The sequence below is a fragment of the Poromitra crassiceps genome (assembly GCF_964638095.1).
Source record: "Poromitra crassiceps genome assembly, chromosome: 4".
Classification (NCBI taxonomy): Eukaryota; Metazoa; Chordata; class Actinopteri; order Beryciformes; family Melamphaidae; genus Poromitra; species Poromitra crassiceps.
In genome coordinates this window covers 16,762,805-16,782,726 of record NC_139626.1, presented here as the reverse complement: position 1 = coordinate 16,782,726, position 19,922 = coordinate 16,762,805, and the positions used below count along the sequence as shown (strand labels likewise).

The 19,922-nt window shown below is 42.7% G+C and overlaps 1 protein-coding gene across 1 annotated transcript; it reads right to left on the bottom strand.

Annotated features, from left to right (window-relative positions):
* Window positions 1-1,370: 1,370 nt before the first annotated feature.
* On the bottom strand, window positions 1,371-17,655 carry LOC310775632 (zinc finger protein 518A). Its single transcript, XM_083635789.1, has 3 exons — window positions 17,532-17,655; window positions 10,432-10,515; window positions 1,371-6,362 (listed from the first exon to the last, which is right to left on the bottom strand). Exon 3 carries the CDS (start codon window positions 6,342-6,344, stop codon window positions 2,241-2,243), a length of 4,104 nt encoding a protein of 1,367 aa, XP_083491915.1. The 5' UTR covers window positions 6,345-6,362; window positions 10,432-10,515; window positions 17,532-17,655; the 3' UTR covers window positions 1,371-2,240.
* Between the last annotated feature and the right edge of the window lie 2,267 nt (window positions 17,656-19,922).

Genomic DNA, 19,922 nt, shown 5'->3' with positions numbered 1-19,922 from the left:
ACATTATTACTGACAGTAATACTGTAGCAGTATTGTGTGGAGGTTTGGGGGAACACTAGCAATGAAGAATGAAGGCTGAGTCTTGCGTCGGGGCTAGAATCATAAACGGAGCGGATTATCATGAACCAACCAATAAATTATTTATAATCCCACATGCTCTTAAATTAGATTCGGTGGAATTTAAAACTGCACAATTCATGTATAAAGTAAAAAATAAGATGCTTTCGGATTGTATCCAGAGGTTGTTTCAAATTAGAGTGAGCCTGTATGTCATACTGTACTGCATGAGCTATGAGAAATCTCCATGTTTACAAAGACAAAGATTAGAAGAAATGCAATGCAAAGATGCACATCAGTTAAATGAGTTAATTTGTGGAATAGGAAATTAAAATCTGTAATAGGCTACATTCAATAGGTTTAAACAAATGTTTAAAATACGATTATTATACAACACTCAGGTATCAATACAAGCACAATGTTGTTTGGAACTTTGTTTTGGTACTTAAATGGGCCATTCTCCCAAACGAGTAGGCTACCTTTTCAGTCCGCAACATTTGATGAGGTGCTAAGGCACAAAAAATGCCAAAGTGTGTTTCCAAAGCAAAACCTATTAATTCAAGTGTTCTTGTTAACATGAGAAAATACTTTTCTTACAGTGTCTAGGCGCCAGCTAATTGGGAACCTTTTAATAAATAAATGTTACCTGGAGTAGTTTATGCTTGCTTCCCTGGCTAATGCATGTGTGTCTGTGTGTGCCTCCACTCCAGTCTGGCATGACTTCAAGCGCTGCGCATATACAGGCAGCAGAGAAGGGAATAGTCCATTTATCTGTTGAGCACGGCACGGGAGTGTCATAGATTGAACATAATTTTTTTATAAAGTATTTTGGGCCCTTTTGCACGTAATTTTGATGTTTAATCAGTAAGAATAGTGACATAATGTCATTGATCATGTTTCATGATCAATTTAGAGCTGTCTAAGTCCCCTTTTAGTTGATGGCACCAGCCAGCTCAATTTAACGGCACACAAATGTGCCGCGGAACACCATTTGGGAACCACTGGACATTGGAGGGCCGTTCATGTGCTTGTGAATGCAACAGTATTTCTTTTCTGCACAAGTTTCACCGCAGCACTTGGCAGACGAAGAGACCAAACCTTCTCAGCTCTAGCTGTGAAGATTGCATCATGCTACAACGCCCTGACAAGAAAACCACGGTGCACTAGAACAAGTGTAACACTAGGCTACCCATTGACTTTAACTTCATACAAAAATGAGCGGATTGGATCATAACTTTTTATATATATATATATTTATATATCACAAGCACAAAACAAAACTTCTCTAACTGCTTCAGAATTAAGCTATACAAATAAAAGTCCGGTCATCTTGTGTAGGATAATAAAAAGGATAAAACAATATACAAACGTCCCTTAAGATCTGTTATTTTTTTAAACATGGGAGCAAAAAATGGCAAGGAATAACTTTTTAAACACCAGATTAGTTGAATCAGAAAATATGAAATCACCTGAGTCATTTAGTACAACTATGCTCCTGCTCCTATGCTTACCAGTACTATCTTAATTACAGTGTGCACCATTTTCACAGTTCAATTGGACCTGTACATGCATGATTTCAAAAACCATATTTGCAGTACATAAGTTACCAGAATATGTACATATGAAAAGATAAACTGTGATTTACTTGAGAATATGTATTTACAGGAATAGAAATTGTTGCAAGAATAAAAGCATAATGGAAAGTCATTTAAAAATAGCCAACATTAACTCATTCATCTGTTTGACCTCAAACAACACATTCTCACTTCCAACTTGTCATTTACTGCCGTTGGTGGGTCAAGAGCCCTTGTCGCTGCTTCCAGAAGAGAAAGGTGCCCCCCTCTGGTCAGAGAGCAATGATGCGGGCAGAGGTTAGAGGGTAGGAGGGGGAGGGGGTTAGGCACTGGTAGCCACTTGGTTGGGGTTTGGATAGGGTTGGGGGTCTCCAGGGGAAGGCTGGAAGAGACTGTCCCAGAGCATCTACCGTTCCTCTTACTCCACCCGTGCCTACCCTCTACCCGCATCGTTGCTCTCTGACCAGAGGGGGGCACCCTTCTCTTCTGGAAATGACAACAACGGGCCTTTGACACAACGGCAGTAATTGACGAGTTGGGAGTGAGAATAGGTTGCCTCAAAAGGACGGTGCGTACCAGTCCAGTCCGTCCAGAGGTGGTGGAAAGCTTTCAGAACAGTTGATTCCAGTCTCTAGTCGCCTCCATGAGATGTCGCTGGCCGTGGCCGACCCAATCTTCTTGGCTGTCGAAGAGCCGACCACAAAACCAGCACTCAAACACAGAGGGCTGCTCTGCACCACGCGGTAAAGCTTTCACCACCTCGTACTTTCTCCTGCTTTTTTTCCTCAATTTTAGTTTCAGAAGAAATCGCTCACGGACAGAACTGTGAACTGCTCGAGGTCCGGGATCGCTGCCTCGACACAAAGGCCCCTCTGCCGAGGACTTCCCCAGAACCTGGAGCTCAGAGAGCGCTTGGACAGTTTTTCGAGAAAGGGACACCTTAGTCACAGCACCTCTGTACCTGTTAACTGACCTCATGATATTGGCCACTTGTGGAATGTCAGCGTCCGGATGGTTGAGCACCACTACGGGTTGGTATCTACGAGGGCACTTGACCTGCTGGAGAGAGCTGAAAGGGGAAAGTCTCAGTCTCCTCTCAAACTCTTTGGCTACAGGCTGCCAGAGTACAGTAGCCTCTTTCTCACTCTGCGCTTTACTCGAGAGTCTCCTAGCCTTATGCATGGATGCCGGAAGCTCGTCAAACAAGGCTTTCCTGCGCCTTTTCCTTTGGCTCGGTGGCCGAATCGGCCTCGGGGCCAAGATCAGTTTCTCTCCCTCCTGTGGTTTAACTTTGACATTAGGCTGGGAGGGCAAAAGACAGGATACCTTGACCTGTTTCTGACCAGTGTTTTGTACAGGGATCCATTTCCTCACTCCGGTGGAGGCGTTTGCATTGGTTTTGTTTGAAGACACCAGAAAACACTGTGTCTGAGGTCTAGTGGCCAGGAACAAAGGCTGGTTGGTTGAGGAGGGAGCACCACTGGTAAGAAGTCCGCTGGTAGGAGTTACTATTTTGAATAGAACTTTGTTTCCGGTATTTTGACTCGTTTGGCTACATTGAGTCACAGTCTTGCCTGATTTGGTCGGGGAAATGTACCTAACCAGGTAGGCCTGACGCCCAGGCTGCAAAGTGTTGGATTTGTCTGCAGAACTCACTGGCATGGCCAGAACTGGGCGTGAACCGAGCGGTACCTGTGAACTTGCCAGTTTGAAGCCAGCGTTAGTGGGGGCCTGAACAATTGGAAGTGATCTCTGCAGCAAGTAACAGGTTGGCTGTGTCCTCACACTCTTGTCTGTAGGAGTGCAATGTGTGCTTGAAAGCAGAACAGGACCCTTAAAACTAGCACTGTTGATAAGGTAGTGATTGGAGGCGGTGCCAACACCTGGCTGAATAGAAGATAGAAGTGTCGCCCCTTTTTCATGCGGCCCTGCCAACGGCGTCGACACACCAATCTTTCCACTAGTAGGAGTGAGAGCTAGGCCAGCTGGGTTACTTGCCCTTTCAAATCCTGGCTTCATGTAAGATACATTGATTTGAGGACTGGAGGAATTGGTTATCAGTTTGAAACCTGGACTGCCCTTGAGCTGCACTGGCATGGCATATCGATTGTCAGTAGTCTGCAAGAGCATTTGTTGCTTACCCTCTGGCATTTGAAGAATTCGGTAAGTTGTCTTTGTTGGCCGTACAGAATCAGTGCTTGCACTTGAAGATCCTATTCTTTCTTTATTAAGCTGCTGGTTAATGATTGCATCCGAATGCTCTTCTACAATACGGCCCAAGGAAGCCGAACTAGTCTTGCTTTCTGGCTGCTTTTTAGATATAGGAATGTTTTCCTCCTCAATTTTGATAATATTGAAGTCTTGGAGTATTGACTCTGGATTTTCTTCCTCATTGGGAGGATCTTCAACACTATCTTCAACACTAGCCACAACGTCAACCTCAATATCACTATCTGACACTTTCTCCATATCCTCCAAAGGAGCGCACTGATTAGCTTCTTCTCCAGCTGTAATGTTTCCACTTTCGCCTGATGGTTGTGGAGATTCTGCCAGTGTCAAGCTAAACTCTGACGATTCTTCACCACAAACACTTTCCCTATCTGATGACATTTCAGATAGATTGTCAGAATTTTGGGTAGTGTTAAGGGAAATGCTGAAAGTTTCTTTGGAATAATTATGAAAACTAAATACTTCTTGGTTTGGTGAATTCTGAGTGGAGATTTCGGTGGCTGGGGGTGGCTCTGGTGGAGGAAATTGATTGGTTTGCTTTTTTGCATTCGGCTGCATATTTTTACACAACTGATTTTTATCCATGTTGTTATTCTCCATGACAACTCTATCAGTCTTTTCTGGAGTATTTGGAGAGGACTGGTCGTTGTTTGCCGTGGCGTTGAAGGAAGAGTCCCCTTTGTGTTTGTCAATGAGCAGATCAGCTACTTCATCTGTTGCTGCAATCTGTTGTGGATCCACACAGACTGGTTTGGGAAGCAACGTTTCTTGAGCCAATTTTGCCAATGAAGATACGCCAGGGACCTTATCATTTGATGATCCAGGAGAAAAGGGGGCAGTTAGATCAGTGTTCAAAGTCGCAGAGATCGGGTTAATATCAAGGTTAAGTTTCTCTAAATCGGTTGATTGATTAGGGTGATTTAGCTCACCCACATTATTAGACTCTTTTGCCAGAGGATCTGCAAAAGTTGGAGACAATTCTTTTGAAGATTGGGTTTGTTCTCCAACGTCATCCTTATGCAAAGTGGGATCAAGGCTGCTAAGAGAGGTTTCTTCCTCTTCTATCTTGACTTTTACTGCCATAATATCATCTGGATCTGTCTGCAGGCAAGATCCATTAACATCAGAGCGGTCCACATTCTCTGCGCAGTCTTTACTTTGGTCAGATGTACAATCAGACACTGCAGAGCCCAGGTCTCCTATCCAAGAAACATTTTGAGTGGACGACTCTAGTTTTGCTGTTGGTATGACTTTGAGGACTAAATGCTTTTTGCCATCAACCATCTTGAAGCCCATCACTTTAGTTGTACAGTTGGGGGGAAGAGAGATTTTGTTTTTGACCATTAGAACAGTCAATCCGTTAGGGTTGGCGTGACTCGCATCGAACCCTGAAGAGTTGTCACATTCCGGTGACGTTAACAGTACAGACGGTGCTGCCAGGGAGACAGATTGCTCTTTGTTATGAGAGTTTTTGCCCCAATTCTTACCATCCTTTTTCACCACAGGCTCTTCCAGGGCTCTCTCTGATTTTCCTAACCTGCCATTTTTGTTTGGCGAATTCCCAGGAAGACAGTTCCGTTTCGACATCCACTGCGAATCATTTGACTCTCCAGCAGAAGTGCCTTTCTTCAGCAGAAGTTTTAGACTTGTCGATGAGTTTGCTGGGGAGCTGTCGTCGTCCTCGATAGCCTTCCATACACTCTTTCTGTCAGCCTCCTCTCCGTGGACGCTCACCATGTGTCTGGTAAGGTACTCGCTCCTCGCGGCACCGTATCCACACACCTGGCAACTGAAGGGGAACGTACCAGCGTGACCTTTCATGTGCCTCTGGTATTCTTCTCTGTTCAAGCTAACGTGATGACACTTCACACATTTGAAACAACTCTTGTTATGGCGATGGATATGCTGGACAAATGTGCCTGCATCCAAAGTTGTAAACTCACATTTTTCACAGTGAAATTGTCCGTTGATACTGTGACAATTGATGTAGTGCCTGGTAAGCATAAGCAGGGAGTACTGGAAATCATCATTGCAGATCTCACATGTGACCAGGGTATTCCGGTGCCCGATCCGATGGTGCTGGAGAGTGGGGAACTCGTTTGTGACAAAGCCACATAGATCACAAGGGTATGTAGGAAGGGTCCCTTTGTGGGCCCATCGAAAATGTTTCAGGAGGTCATTGGGGCTATATGTGGAATCGTCTTTACACACTGAGCAGCCAAAGCTCAGAATCTTCCCAGAGAAAACTGCCCCGTGTTGGATTTTACAAGGGGATTTCTTCAATGTTTTTTTGTCTTTCTCGGTGGGACTGCCAGATCCCTCCATGGGACATTCTTCAGGATCACAGAAGAGTGTCCCATTAGACTGATCGGTCACCTCTTTGAAATGCTTCAACACAAAGTATTTTAGATCTTCTTTTTCATCCTCAGTTGTGATGTTGCCATTTTGGGCAGAATCATTGGGTGCTGCGAGCTCTTCTTCCATAGTTGTAACTGTAGATTTCTGTGAAAAGAAATCAAAGGTGTATTTCTATTAGTAAAAGGCAGGAAATCATGGAGAAAGCAAGTTAATGATGATCTGAGTGAGTTTGGATGCATTTATCACATCTGTGGAAAGGAAAATGTGTACAATTGCAGCATATATATTTAGTCCATTGATCAAACTCAGCCTTTGTATTATGTCATTGTACAAATTAGAGCCTGATCTATATGGATTTTTGTCACCGATAACGATTTTAGAGAGGGGGGGGGGGTCACCGATAACCGATATGGCATGGCATGGTGGTGTTGTTGTTGTTTTTTTGATGGAATGAAAATATAGACCTTTTCTAAGTGGAATTTGCACCGATATGACTATGCAGGTGTAGCCTACTCAGAAGGCTGCTTTCTTAAACAAATAACTTTATTAAAGAAATATTTAACATTATTAACTCATTGAGTGCCAGCCACTTTTGGAGAACGGACGCTCCCAGTGCCAGAGTTTCAGAGCGTTTTCAGTGATTTCTCGAGGCCCACAGAATATTGTGTGATATTACTATGTAAACACCGAACACGCACAAAGAATGATGAGACTCTCTTCTATCATCTGCAAAAAAAAGTTTATTGATACCATTTTCCATTCTTTAGTTATGAGCCGGAGAAGATAGGCTGTTTTGAGCAAAAAGACAGGTTTCAAATTATAAGCTGAGATATTCAGCCTTTTGTGAAATGAAGCATTTCAAGCACATTCACTGACTCTAGCTAATATTTTCTGATGTAGTGACATGGTGTAGTTGTGTGGTGCCTGCGTGCCCCACCCCCCTCTACCCCCCTCAGCTGCAAACTCCTCCCCACACTAACACACAGCCTCACGCACCCAGTCTATTTTCGGAGCGCTTCGTTTTTGTGCGCCGGGCGGCTCCCAGCGCGACACGGAAATGCCAAACCGGACTGCAGGGAAAGGTTGGCCCTTCGGCGTCGGGTGCTGCCTTTCTGGCGGGTAATCGTGTGGAGAAACTATATGCAGACAGACAGACAGAGGCAGAGGATCTCAGTTGTGGGCGCGGATTGACTGATGTTCGCAGCCAACGTCAGCTGCAGACAGAGCCATCTATATGGCTCTGGCTGCAGCATGCATCGGTTTCTCTTTGATCACGGCTTTTTCCTGCTGTTTTCCGGACCTTTCTGTAATCTGGAGAGCACTGTCGCCACCTAATGAGTCCGTAAAATAGGTTATACACCTTCAATAGCTCCCATATTTGTACAGGAGATGCCTGAGGCTTTGATCCACGTCCCACCGTCAAAAAACGCAATTGACGAACATACTCGTCCTTGGCACTCTACGTTACTAAACGAAATGACGAACATACTCGTCCATGGCACTCAATGAGTTAACACATTGACTGCCAGCCCTTTTTTCAATGCTGTAGGTAGGTTCTGCCAGGTTTTTTTTTGAGGATTCTGGCTCATTTTACAAGAGCCGAGGATTCTTTTCTGTTAAGACTTCGTGAACACCAATCATCTAAAAAGAACTAATAGAATGTGTGCTTTCTCTATCTAAAAGAGTTAGTTTGTAGAGTTAGTAGTTATGTAGATATTAGCCGTTGAGTACAGCATGGTTTCAGAGATTTTCAGAGAGTTTTGAGATAAATGGATTTTTAGAACCACCTCACGTGCCTGTGATTATGGGTGCCCTTGGGCAAGTCTGTATACTGTATTGTGTGTGTGTGTGTGTGTGTGTGTGTGTGTGTGTGTGTGTCTCCAAACTCCTCCCTCCGTCTGTGCTGCTGCTGCTGGCTCCTGCTGGCTCCGCGGCTGCTCTCGGGCAGTCTGGATTACTGTAAAACGGGCTTGTTCGTTTCTTGAGGTGTCGGCTGAGAGCTTTGAAGAAGCTTTTGCGATTCTGGTCTTATTTATGCTCAAAGGTACTCGAGTGTGTGTGTGCGCGCGCGCGCGTGCGTGCGTGCGTGTGTGTGTGTGTGTGTGTGTGTGTGTGTGTGTGTGTGTGTGTGAAATCGAAAGCGTTTTCGCCCAGCTATTTCCTTGATAATGGCTTTCTCCCGCGGACCCGCGGCTGTTTTTTGCTCGGCTTTCTCTCTGTCTGGAGAGAACTGTCGCCACTTAGCTGGTCGGTAAAATAGATTATACACATTCTCTTCCTCCAATATTGGTATAGGAGACGTAAAAGGGGTTGATCGATGTCCCACCGTCAAAAAAAAAAAATGTTTATGTAAGCCGAGATATCTCGTCCTTGGCACTCAACGGTTGGATCCTGTAAGCCGAGATATCTCGTCCTTGGCACTCAACGTGTTAACATGAAATATATTCAAAATAAATAAAACAATTTGAAATAAAACAATCTTTCAAAAATATAAAACATTTTAAGAACAGAATACAGCACACATATATATTTTTTATAATGCTGTAAAATCTTTACAAATTATATATCCATGTACTCTTCACAACATCCTGTGATATCAGTCTATGTTTACTTTGCCTCTCTGAAATATAGAAAAAAGAAACAGAAAAATATAAACTGCAGCACTGTGGTACAGCACATAGGCTATTTAAGATGGCTCAGACTGCAAAGTTAGTTACCGTAAATTCCGGACTATAAGGCGCACCGGTGTATAAGCCGCACCTTCAAAGTTGACTATTTTTTTCTTATATAAGCCGCACCGGACTATAAGCCGCGGGTGTTTTAATGGTATTTTTTTTTTTTTTTTGTGTTTTAATGTTTAATTACCATATGTAATGCTCCCATTTATTAACATTTCAACAAAACAACATAACACAACACCACCTGTGTTGTTATTTACAGTGCACACAGTGTCATACAGTGTCATACAGTGTGGTGAAAAGAGGGCAAGAGAGGAAATTAAAACAGAAGTGGCTTTATAGTTAGAAAGAGTGCTAAAAAAGAGAGATTTTTTTTTTTTTTTTTTTTTTTGAAAAAATCCATAGATAAGCCGCACCGTTATATAAGCCGCAGGGGCCAAAAAAGGCCAAAAAACGGGAAAAAAGGTGCGGCTTATAGTCCGGAATTTACGGTACATGTCTGTCCAGTAATACAATGAGTAATACACACCCAGTTTAGTTTGAGTTCACACATCTTAACTTTGTTCTGTTGGTTTGTAGTTTGTGTTGTATAGTTAGTTATTTTCCCTTAGTTTGATATATATATATATATATATATACACACACAGTCTATATATATATATATATATATATATATATATATATATATATATATATATATATATATATATATAGTTACGTTATTCTCCCGTAGTTTGAGTTCACACTTTCACTTTGGTGTATGACTCCCTCATATGTTACAACCTGGCTCAAGGAAGTAACACATCAGGGGATGAACTAAAACTAGGGGAAAATAACGAGACAGCACAAACTAGTAACTACATTAAACAAAAGAACAGAACAAAATGTGTATTGGTGAGGAGGGAGAGAGACTGTATAGGCCTTTTTTCACAGCTGCCATTTTGTGTTGAAAAGGCAGGGTAAACACAGGTGCAAGCAAAACCTTAATGAGGGTTTCCAACTTCCAATCATGGAAGCTGGAAGTCTTCTTAAGCCAAATGGAGCTTAACAGTCACGTGACGTCTCTTGCCCCGGAAGTGAGTTCCCCATTCATTTTCTCCATAGACATTTCGAAAAATCCTTATATAATGAGTTTCAAGGCTGGAACCAAGCCAACCTGTGACCTACTGAATTGTGAGTGACCATAAAACATTTCACTTGGAACAAAAACTAAAAATAGCAAGTGGGGGGGAATCTAATTTTCGATCCCCCGCCCCCCATCTTTATCTTTGTTTTTCCTCGAAGAGAAACACTTCAAAAAGGTTATCTTGCTGAACACAAAGTCCGCCGTCTCATAAACTTTGGTTAGCCGCAGACCTTATTTCAGGCATTTAACCCAATCCCATTACAAAAATGCCATTGACTTTGAGACGAGGGAACCAGGAAGTGCATGACTTCTGGGGTTGGCCTATAGAAATATGTCATCCCTGCGGTACTCTGTACCTCATGTACCCCCTGACATTATGTGGATGAAAAGGTTTAACCTTCACACTGACCTTCACAGCCTCTCTCCCCCCTCTCCATGGAGCCAGCACCCTAGCTGGTAAATCGCTCAGCTCTGGAGGTGTCTGGGCGATCAGCTGCTGTGAGAAAGAGTGAAAAGGTTATATATATTATTCTATAATTGATTTGTCAGGATATATATATATATATATATATATATATATATATATATATATATATATATATATATATATATATATATTAGGGGTGTCACGGTACACAAAAGTCACGGTTCGGTACGTACCTCGGTTTTGGGGTCACGGTTCGGTACGAATACGGCACGGTACGAAAATGGGGAAAAAAAGCAACAAATCCCAAATTCTGTTTTTTTCCCTTTGAATATGTCTGAATTCTGCTTTTTACGCTATTTTTACCATCAGAAATAGTGTCTAATATGTGGGAATGAATAAATGTCCACTATTTAATAAGATCTAGGCAATCCACACAAAAAGGTTTTACTCTAGAGCAGTGATTTTCAAAGTGTGGGGTGCGCCTCCCTCTCAGATGTCTGTATTCCAGCTGTTTGACAGGGCAAAGGCATTTCCCCCCACTTTAAATCTTTATTGTACACAAGTTTGTAAACAGAGCGCATGTGTGGAGTAGCCTAATACTCCCACCAACCCCTCCCCCTGTTGTATTTGTTTTATGTAGCATTTGCGTTTGATGTAAGCACTAATTTGGAATCCTATCTGAAAGCGGCCACTAGGCGGCAGTGTTTCTTTAGTCAACGTCAAAATACCTACATGTTCAGAAGAAGAATAAAACGGCAGAAGAAGAAAAACTTCTTTACCCCTGTTGAAAGATACCCCCACTGTCTGACAGACAACGGGGTGGGTTTCACTTTCCCAGTAAGTACGGGAAAGAACCCTGTCAGCGCCTTAACGTTATTGGATGTGAGTTTTGTTTAGCATAATATGATTACGTTCGGTCATCTAATGGATTATTGGAACATGACAAGGAGTCATCGCCTCTTCCTCACCGCAGCTTGCCTGTCTGCATCCGCAGATGTCTGCTTGACCGCATCACTCATCCCACGCGATGTATGTTGCTTGTTTACAAGTTAACAGCCTTGTCAGTGTTATGTAACGTTTAGCCGCAACGCGCAACTATAAAGGACTTTGTCGCGGCTACGTAACGTTACATTGGCAAGCTTACCTCGTTGGCTTGATGTTGACAGAATTTGCAAAACAGCTTATCGCCACAAAACGTCCCATTCTGTGAACGCGGATTTCTATGGCCCTTGTGTTGTTTTGGTGTGTCTTCTTCTGTGGCGTTTAATTCAATTCAATTCAATGCCGTTCAAACAGCGTTTAGGTGCTTCTGGATTTGACGTATTCGTCGTGTCGTTTCATGTACCGTGAAACGAGGTACCGTGAGGGTCGTACCGTAAATTCACGGGACGAATACATGTACCGTGACACCCCTAATATATATATATATATATATATATATATATATTAACAGTGTTTCCCCTACCATTCTACAAGGTTTATTGAATTTTTTGGGACAAAAATAAATAAATCTTGCATTTTTTTCTGGCCTGGCGGGGGCGCTGTTGGCCTGGTGGGCCCGCCAGGCCAGAAAAAAATGCAAGATTTATTTATTTTTGTCCCAAAAATTTCAATAAACCTTTATGGCCTTTATGGCCAGTTTCACGGTATCGCGGTATTGCGGACCTTTATGTGCGGACCATCTGTATTTTTACAATAGCCGAAATATTCCCATAGAGACAACGCCGTCTTTTTAAATGGGGGACAGTTTAGGGGGGTCCTTGCGTTCTCCTGCTTCAGCCATGATCACACACAGGGTTGGAGGGGCCACGTAAGCTGCACTCTGCAAGCGACCTGGGCACTTTGTTTTGGGGAAACAGCTGATACCGTGGGGAAGGTATGATGGCAAATCTTAGTGGTTTTGATACCGTGACTTTTTCAAACCGCGGTATACCTTCAAACGCTATACTGCTGCATCCTACTGTCAACGTGTGTCGTTGCCTGGGAAACGCACATCCCATAATACAACTGTTCGAATCCCATAATAGTATGATGATACTTGGGATGCCATTGCCAACATAGATGTAAACAGGTTAGCTAAAAGTTTAGCGTCGCCAGCGAGGGCGAGTACGTTTTGAAATCCCTCCAGGCCTGAACATTTTTCTAGGGGAAACACTGATATATATATATATATATATATATATATATATATATATATATATACAATTTTCTATAATTGACCTGTCAGGAGCTTGTCTTGTCTGTATACTCTAGTTCAGCCATTCCCAACCCATCTCACCGGCGGGCTGCAAAGAAAGCTTATGCAAGTGGGCGGCCAAATCATTTGCAAAACATTATGATTTTCATGATTTTTTTTTTATTATTATCATTATGTATGAGAATGCATTTCTCCATTGTTAAATGATAGCGTTATTTAATTTGTAATCAATTATTCGTTAATTAGCCTATTGCAGACAGCCCCTCACTTTTATTCTGATGTCTGTGTGGTGCTGATGGACAGCTCCTTTCATCCCCAAAGGCGCTTTCACACCTACCTCGTTTTGTCTGGACTTTCTGACTTTTCAGTTTGATCCGAACCAAAATGACAGGTGTGAAACCTCCCCCGGACCACGGTGTGGACCAAACGGCCAGACCTTGGTATGAGGAAAAGAGGTGGTCTTGGTCCGGATCAAACTGCATCATGGTTCAGTTCGTTTGCAGTGTGAAAGCATTGTTGGGATAGTTCGGACTTTCGGACCAAATACAAGAAAGTTTCATGAGGCTATTCATTGTCAGGGGACCAATGAAAAATGAGCAGACAACTTGTTCAGCCAATCAGCGTTGGATTCAGTCAAACCCAAATCCACTCGGGAGAACGTCAAAAACATATTTTCCGCAGAGAAACTCTGCTGTTGCATACTCCTGTACTTGTTTAATTGAGTCTATTTCTGCAATAACTGCACTTTATGACGGTTTAAACTCGATGAACGTTGACGTTACTCCTCGAGGCGAACAGGCAAGGAGGCAGCCATTATTGCTTTCCCAGCAGCAATTCCTGATTGGCCGGTTACGATGACAACTATGAGGCGGGTCGCTGATTGGCTCGTACGCTTTGTAGTTTCTGCAGAAGCCCTCCCAGGGCTTGAGGCCAGAAGGTCTGGTAGAACCAACTGAAATGTGAGTTCACGTGAGCGGCTGGTCTACCAGGCTACTGACACAGCGCAGGCAGGGGGAAATCCAGACCATGGACAGACAGACCTTGGCTCCTCGCTCAACAGGCAGGGAATGATTGACAGGTGGTCCAGCAGGCTAAAGGTGGATATTTTATGGAAATAGGTGCGGCTTATTGTTATATGCCGAATTGAACAGTCTCTCCTAACGATTCGTAATTAGCCCTTTATTGTTCCATCAGGCTGTAGGCCTATCGTTGCCGACAATGAAGGCAACATTAAACTCAGAGATTTTTGAATGAAGTTTGCTGTAACATGCGCTCCATGCAAGTGACGACGCTCCCCGTGCTGCTGGCATTCTTTGTTCAGCTTTGGATGGCAGTAGTAGCCTATAGGCTATTACTATATTAAAAAATAAAAGACAAAATAATCGTTAGATTAATCGACTAATTGAAAGAATTGTCGTTAGATGAATGGAGAAGGAGATAATTGTTTGGGACAGCCCTACTACGTAAAGTCTGTTTTGTGGACCTCAGGAAGAATAGCTGCTGCAATGGGGATCCAAATAAACTTGAAACTTACTGCCGAGAGTAAGACACCAGACTAGTATCAATCCTTGATAAAAAAGTAATAAGTAATACAAGTACTAAAAATAAAAGGAGTACAGCGAATATCCTGAGTCTGTGTAAATGATATGGCAACCAACAGACATACAACAGTGAAAAAAGATACGCACATCCCAACCAGTTTAAAAGGCAGGTGCTGGACCTAATAGAAAACGCAGTGAAATAAAGGCCGCACACTGTAGCTCCCGTTTGCTTTTGTTTTATTCTTTCCAGGTGTTACGTTTCGAGCTTACGCTCTTCTTGTCTGAAGAAGAGCGTAAGCTCGAAACGTAACACCTGGAAAGAATAAAACAAAAGCAAATGGCAGCTACAGTGTGCAGCCTTTATTTGTTTATTTAACCAACAGACATATCCCACAAGGATGCTGGATCGACCACATGAAACTTTATCAGGCACCGGACTGCTCAGTCATGCTAATGTGAAAGTTAACGTTAGCTCCTATGGACGGTTAGCAAACATGCAACATACACCGGAGTCAAATTCCTTTTATGTGTACACAGTTACACAGTTGTAGGTCCATATGTGAGCGCCCTGGTGAGTTTCACTTTCGCGTCGCACTGCAACCTCGTGTCGGGTACAAAATTGACGATGCAGGCGACTCGAGCTGAGCTGATTTAAGAACGGCATCGCAATATAACCTACATTAGTTTGTTATTTTATTAATTAATTGATGACTCACTCGCTCCCCTGGAAATGGGAACGTATCAAATTAGGGATGCACGATATATCGGCAATCATATCGGTATCAGCTGATGTTAGTAATTTTTTAACATACAGTATCGGCATCGGTCCGATGTTACAATGTTAATATCGGTTATCGGTATCAGCTAAAATGTTCACATTGAGAGGAAACAATGTGGTAAATCTATGATTTATGGGCTTTTCCAAATGTTTTGTTAATAAAGAAATGCATTACTTTTTAAATGTCACAGTGTTTACATGTGGTTTATAGTATGTACATTTGATTATCATAGAAATTTGTTTTTATACAGATCATATCGACATCAGTAAATATTGGTTATCGGCCATAACAGCAATGTTAATATCAGTTATCGGTATCGGCCAAGATTTTCATATCGGCACATCCCTATATCAAATCCACCCCGCCAGTTCAGCTCAACTCACCCCAAAATGCTCTGTGTGTGTGTGTGTGTGTGTGTGTGTGTGTGTGTGTGTGTGTGTGTGTGTGTGTGTGTGTGTGTGTGTGTGTGTGTGTGTGTGTGTGTGTGTGTGTGTGTGTAACGGTGACTGCTAGTTTGGGTGAAGTAACGTTACGTCCTCTGCTGCTGGTATACGGGTTAATATAGCCTACAGTAGCCTATGTGAGTTCCACCGCAGAAATGATGCACAGAATCAGTTAATTACATTTGAAGGTCTTAACGGCAATTAACATGCCTAATGCGGCTTTTGGTTAAATGCTTGAAATAAAGTCTGGGGTTAACAAAACAGTGTAAATGTGCGCGGGGTTTTTTACGTGAATTTCAGAAAACGCTTCACCAGCTAGTTCAATCTATGACCATTAAAAGTGTCTGATATTCATTTTACATGGATATTAAACACGATTTCAGACGGCAGCCCATCTTTATTGTCACACGAACACACTACAACACATGCATGCGGCCACTACACACACTCATGCCGTGTGGCCGGTGAAATGTCCTCTGCATTTGACCCATCCAGGCTTGTCCTTTCCTCCAGGGGGCAGGCCAGGAGCAGTGGTCGCTATTTCTTTCCAGCGCCCGGGGACCTTCATTGGACCATCATTGGACCAACTTCAGATGTTGTCGTCACTGGTCGGATGACGATCTTCTGCATGTTTTTTTAGTGGGGGGTTATGTACGGAGGAACTCCCTGGGGGGTACGGGGAGAACATGCAAACTCCACATAGAAAGGCCCTTTCGACGAGATAGCCCACCTGGGTAGTAGGCACTGAAGATATGGGGGGGTCACAACTCCAGCGCCCACAGCGTCCCAGGTGGGAATCGAACCCAGGACCTTCGAGCTGTGAGGCGACAGCGCTTACCACTGCACCACCGGATATTCTCCCATGGACAACACCCCCTTACCCACTATATATGACTTAAAGACTTACTGGAGATTTTACATGGACCCCACTATAATGTAACTTTAAAGGGCTTTTACTTTGTACTTTATCATTTGAAGATTGTCTTTCTGTTTGCTCCATCGTTTGCTGCTGCTGTGATCGCTGTGCTGCATACTGTGCTGCATACTGCACAAAGACTAATACTGTAATCTGATTACCCATGATGTATGGCTATTAAAATAATCTTGAAATCTGTTCATTAACATTGTCTTCACAAGACATTTAGGGCAAAATATTCAAATATCACAAATATGTCCCTTTTAATATACTCTGAATAAAATGAGGATTATACAAAATCAAATCAAATCAAATTAGAATGCACAGGAAACAGGCCTATTTACCTGTCATTACTGCAAAGGAAACTAGTGATCAGATAACCTAATGTTATAGTAAAACCTCCACAGAACACCTGGACTCACGTTACAGAGGTAGGTTAATATATTGGTGCCCTAAATTACCCGTATGTATTATTGCACTTTATGCATTTTTTTCTCTCTTCCTATTTTATGTTTGAATGTGTGTATCGCATGTGAGGGGGATTGTCTTCATGTCCTGTTGTGTTCTGTGTGAGAGCTCACGAAACCAATTCCTATCAACGATGTTGAATGGCAATAAAGTATTGAAACTTGAACTAGCCACACAATCTAACTATAACTTAACAAGTCAAGCTTATTTTACATAACAATAAAAGTTGCAGAGTGTTCCAAAACTCCCCATGTCCATAATGACTTAATGGTGATATACAGACATGCTCATTATGTGAAAGATGCGAATAGCAGCCTATATGCCGTTATTAGTCAAAGATCTGAAATCGTTATTTCATTTATTTGTACTTTTTCTGGCTGTCTGGCTCGCCGTAGTCCCACAAGTTTAGGAAACGCGGAGGGAAAAGCCTGAAGATAAACAGTGTAGGCGTCGCGGAGAACGTTAAAGCGACATTTTAATGTGCCATGGCTCACGTTATTTACCTCTCCATAGTTATAAAATATGAGAGCTACTTGGCGGAAATCTAGTGTGTGTGCGTGCGCGCACGGGTGTGTGTGTGTGTGTGTGTGTGTGTGTGTGTGTGTGTGTGTGTGTGTGTGTGTGTGTGTGTGTGTGTGTGTGTGTGGAGTTTATTAAGCAGTTATCTGGCAACTAAATAGAGCTCCCACCCTGGCCAACACAGATGAATGAATGAGGATAAACAAGTTATTTTCTTACTGGTAACTTAACGACAGATGACGCGTCCTCCCGTCCCGTACAGTGTTAATAGTCTTTAAAAACAGAACGCGTTGTGGAACATTTCTCCTCTTGTCTCTTCTCACACGGCGGCCATGACAGTCACATCCGGGTACTGCTACTGCTGTGCTCAGGGGTGTGTTCACTCTGAACACGGTGTGCTGTGGTGTCCGGGTTGAACGTCATGTTTCTTCGAAACTGTGCCCAACAACAGGCTGTGAGGTACGTTTTCTCTCGTTTGGTGGGCGTGTCAGAGGTGTTACCCACTCAGCGAAGTGTGCCCGTCGGCACTGTGCGCGGTGGATCCAACAGACGCTTGTGTTACACAAAGCACCGCGGTTTCAGTTTAAATACACTGTTTGCTACGTGTTGTCGGGGCTGAACTCAGCCCTGGAGAGTCATGGAGGAGCGGATGAATGTGGATTACCTGTTATAACGTTACACCAAACCAAACTAGTGCTAAGAGGAGCGTTTGTCTGTGTAGAAAACAGCACACACACATACTTTATTTCTATAAGGATACGTTGTGTTTTTTCAGCACACAGCTGATGTTATATAAGACCGTCTATGTTTTCACACTCAGTAGTGTGAGCCTGTCTACGTCATTGTCAAGCCAACGTGCATAGAGCCAAAGTCAAGTCTACTTCCGGTTTAGGCATGAACCAATTTCATTAGCTATTCATTTTTCCGTTCGTAAAATGCGTATGAAAATAGTTTTACTTGGTCAAACCAAGCTATATTTAAAGTCACGAAGTCCTACACGAGAGACCATTACATTTCACTTGGACCAAAAATAAATAACCTTGAATTGTTTTATCCATTTTATTTAGTTTTGGTCCCAGTAAATTGTATGTGGTTTTAGATATAGCTGAATCGCTTGGTTTGACCAAGTAAACCTATTTTATAAGCATTTGAAGAAATGTCTATGGAAAAATGGATTGCGGATTACATCCCTTGGTTCGTATGACTAAACCGGACGTGGGCGTGACTTCGGCTCTGCAAGAGAAGGGATATGGAGTCATGAAGAACAGCCATGGCGGAGCACGCCATTTCCTGCATTTAAAAAAAAACGCCATTTCCTGCCTTAACGTTACATAATGTGCTTGTTTGTTTGAGATGCGACATTATTTCTGTTTCAACTCAAAAATACACAGGATCAAGTCATTTCGACTGTCTGCCGCCCCCCTCTCTCTCTCTCTCTCTCTGTGTGTGTGTGTGTGTGTGTGTGTGTGTGTGTGTGTGTGTGTGTGTGTGTGTGTGTGTGTGTGTGTGTGTGTGTGTGTGTGTGTGTGCGTGTGCGTGTGTGTGTGTCTCTCGCACGCACGCACACAGCTGCAATAATGGCGGAAAGGACGTGTTCTGCATCGAGCAGACTCTCGAAAGGACATCAATAGGGAGATTAAGATCGTGAAAAATCTCAAATTATTCGTCATCTCAGTCAGTCTCTCACAACAAATCAGTGGTTGCTTGTAGGTCACCAGTTCTATAAGGTCCTCTCTCTCTGTCCCCCTCTCTCGCCTCTCTCTCTCTCTCTCTCTCCTCTCGCTGTCTCTCTCCCCCGCTCTCTCCCCCCTCTGAGGAATACCTTCTTTCCACAGGCCAACAAATAACACACATGCATGCACGCCGCGCGCGCACACACACACACACACACACACACACACACACACACACTACCCCCTACAACTTTGGAGTGCAATATGACTGACTGCAATATTGACTATGTGCAATACATTCAAGCGGTGTAGCCTGTCAAAAAGAGCTTTAGGCTAGTTGTTGAGATACCTACCGGAGATAGAACAAAATGTTCTAAAATGTTTTTCCTCCTCTCTAAGGTCTCCCATAGGCTATATGAAATTGATTCTTGTATACAAAGTATTTTACTGCTGGTCAAATTGATAGATATTGTTGTAGCCTATACACCACAAAACTAAAAGAGAACCAAAATATAGTGAGTTGAGACATAGGCTATAAACTCATGTAGAGTGATAATACGCTCTGAGAGCTTTCAAACTTGACAGAAACAGACAGAAAGTTGCTTGACCTATGGAGAAAAACTTGGTGTGAATATCTTATGCCATGTAGGAAATATAGACCTATGAACATATAGCCTAAAATGTAAAACATGTAGGCTACTCATACTACTACTTATAGTAACTCTGCTCTGGATTGTTGTGGAAACACAAATCATCAGATTGAAATTGAACACCTTTATTGAAATATTTACATCCACTTTTGGCCAAATCATTACTACTACAGAATAGAAAATAGTGTTTCAGAACTTCTGACTGGCAAAATAAACTTGTCTTTGTTAACATAAATTGTGTGTAAAGAAAATGCTTTCAGTGAATGAAAAAAGTGAGATTTCACTCT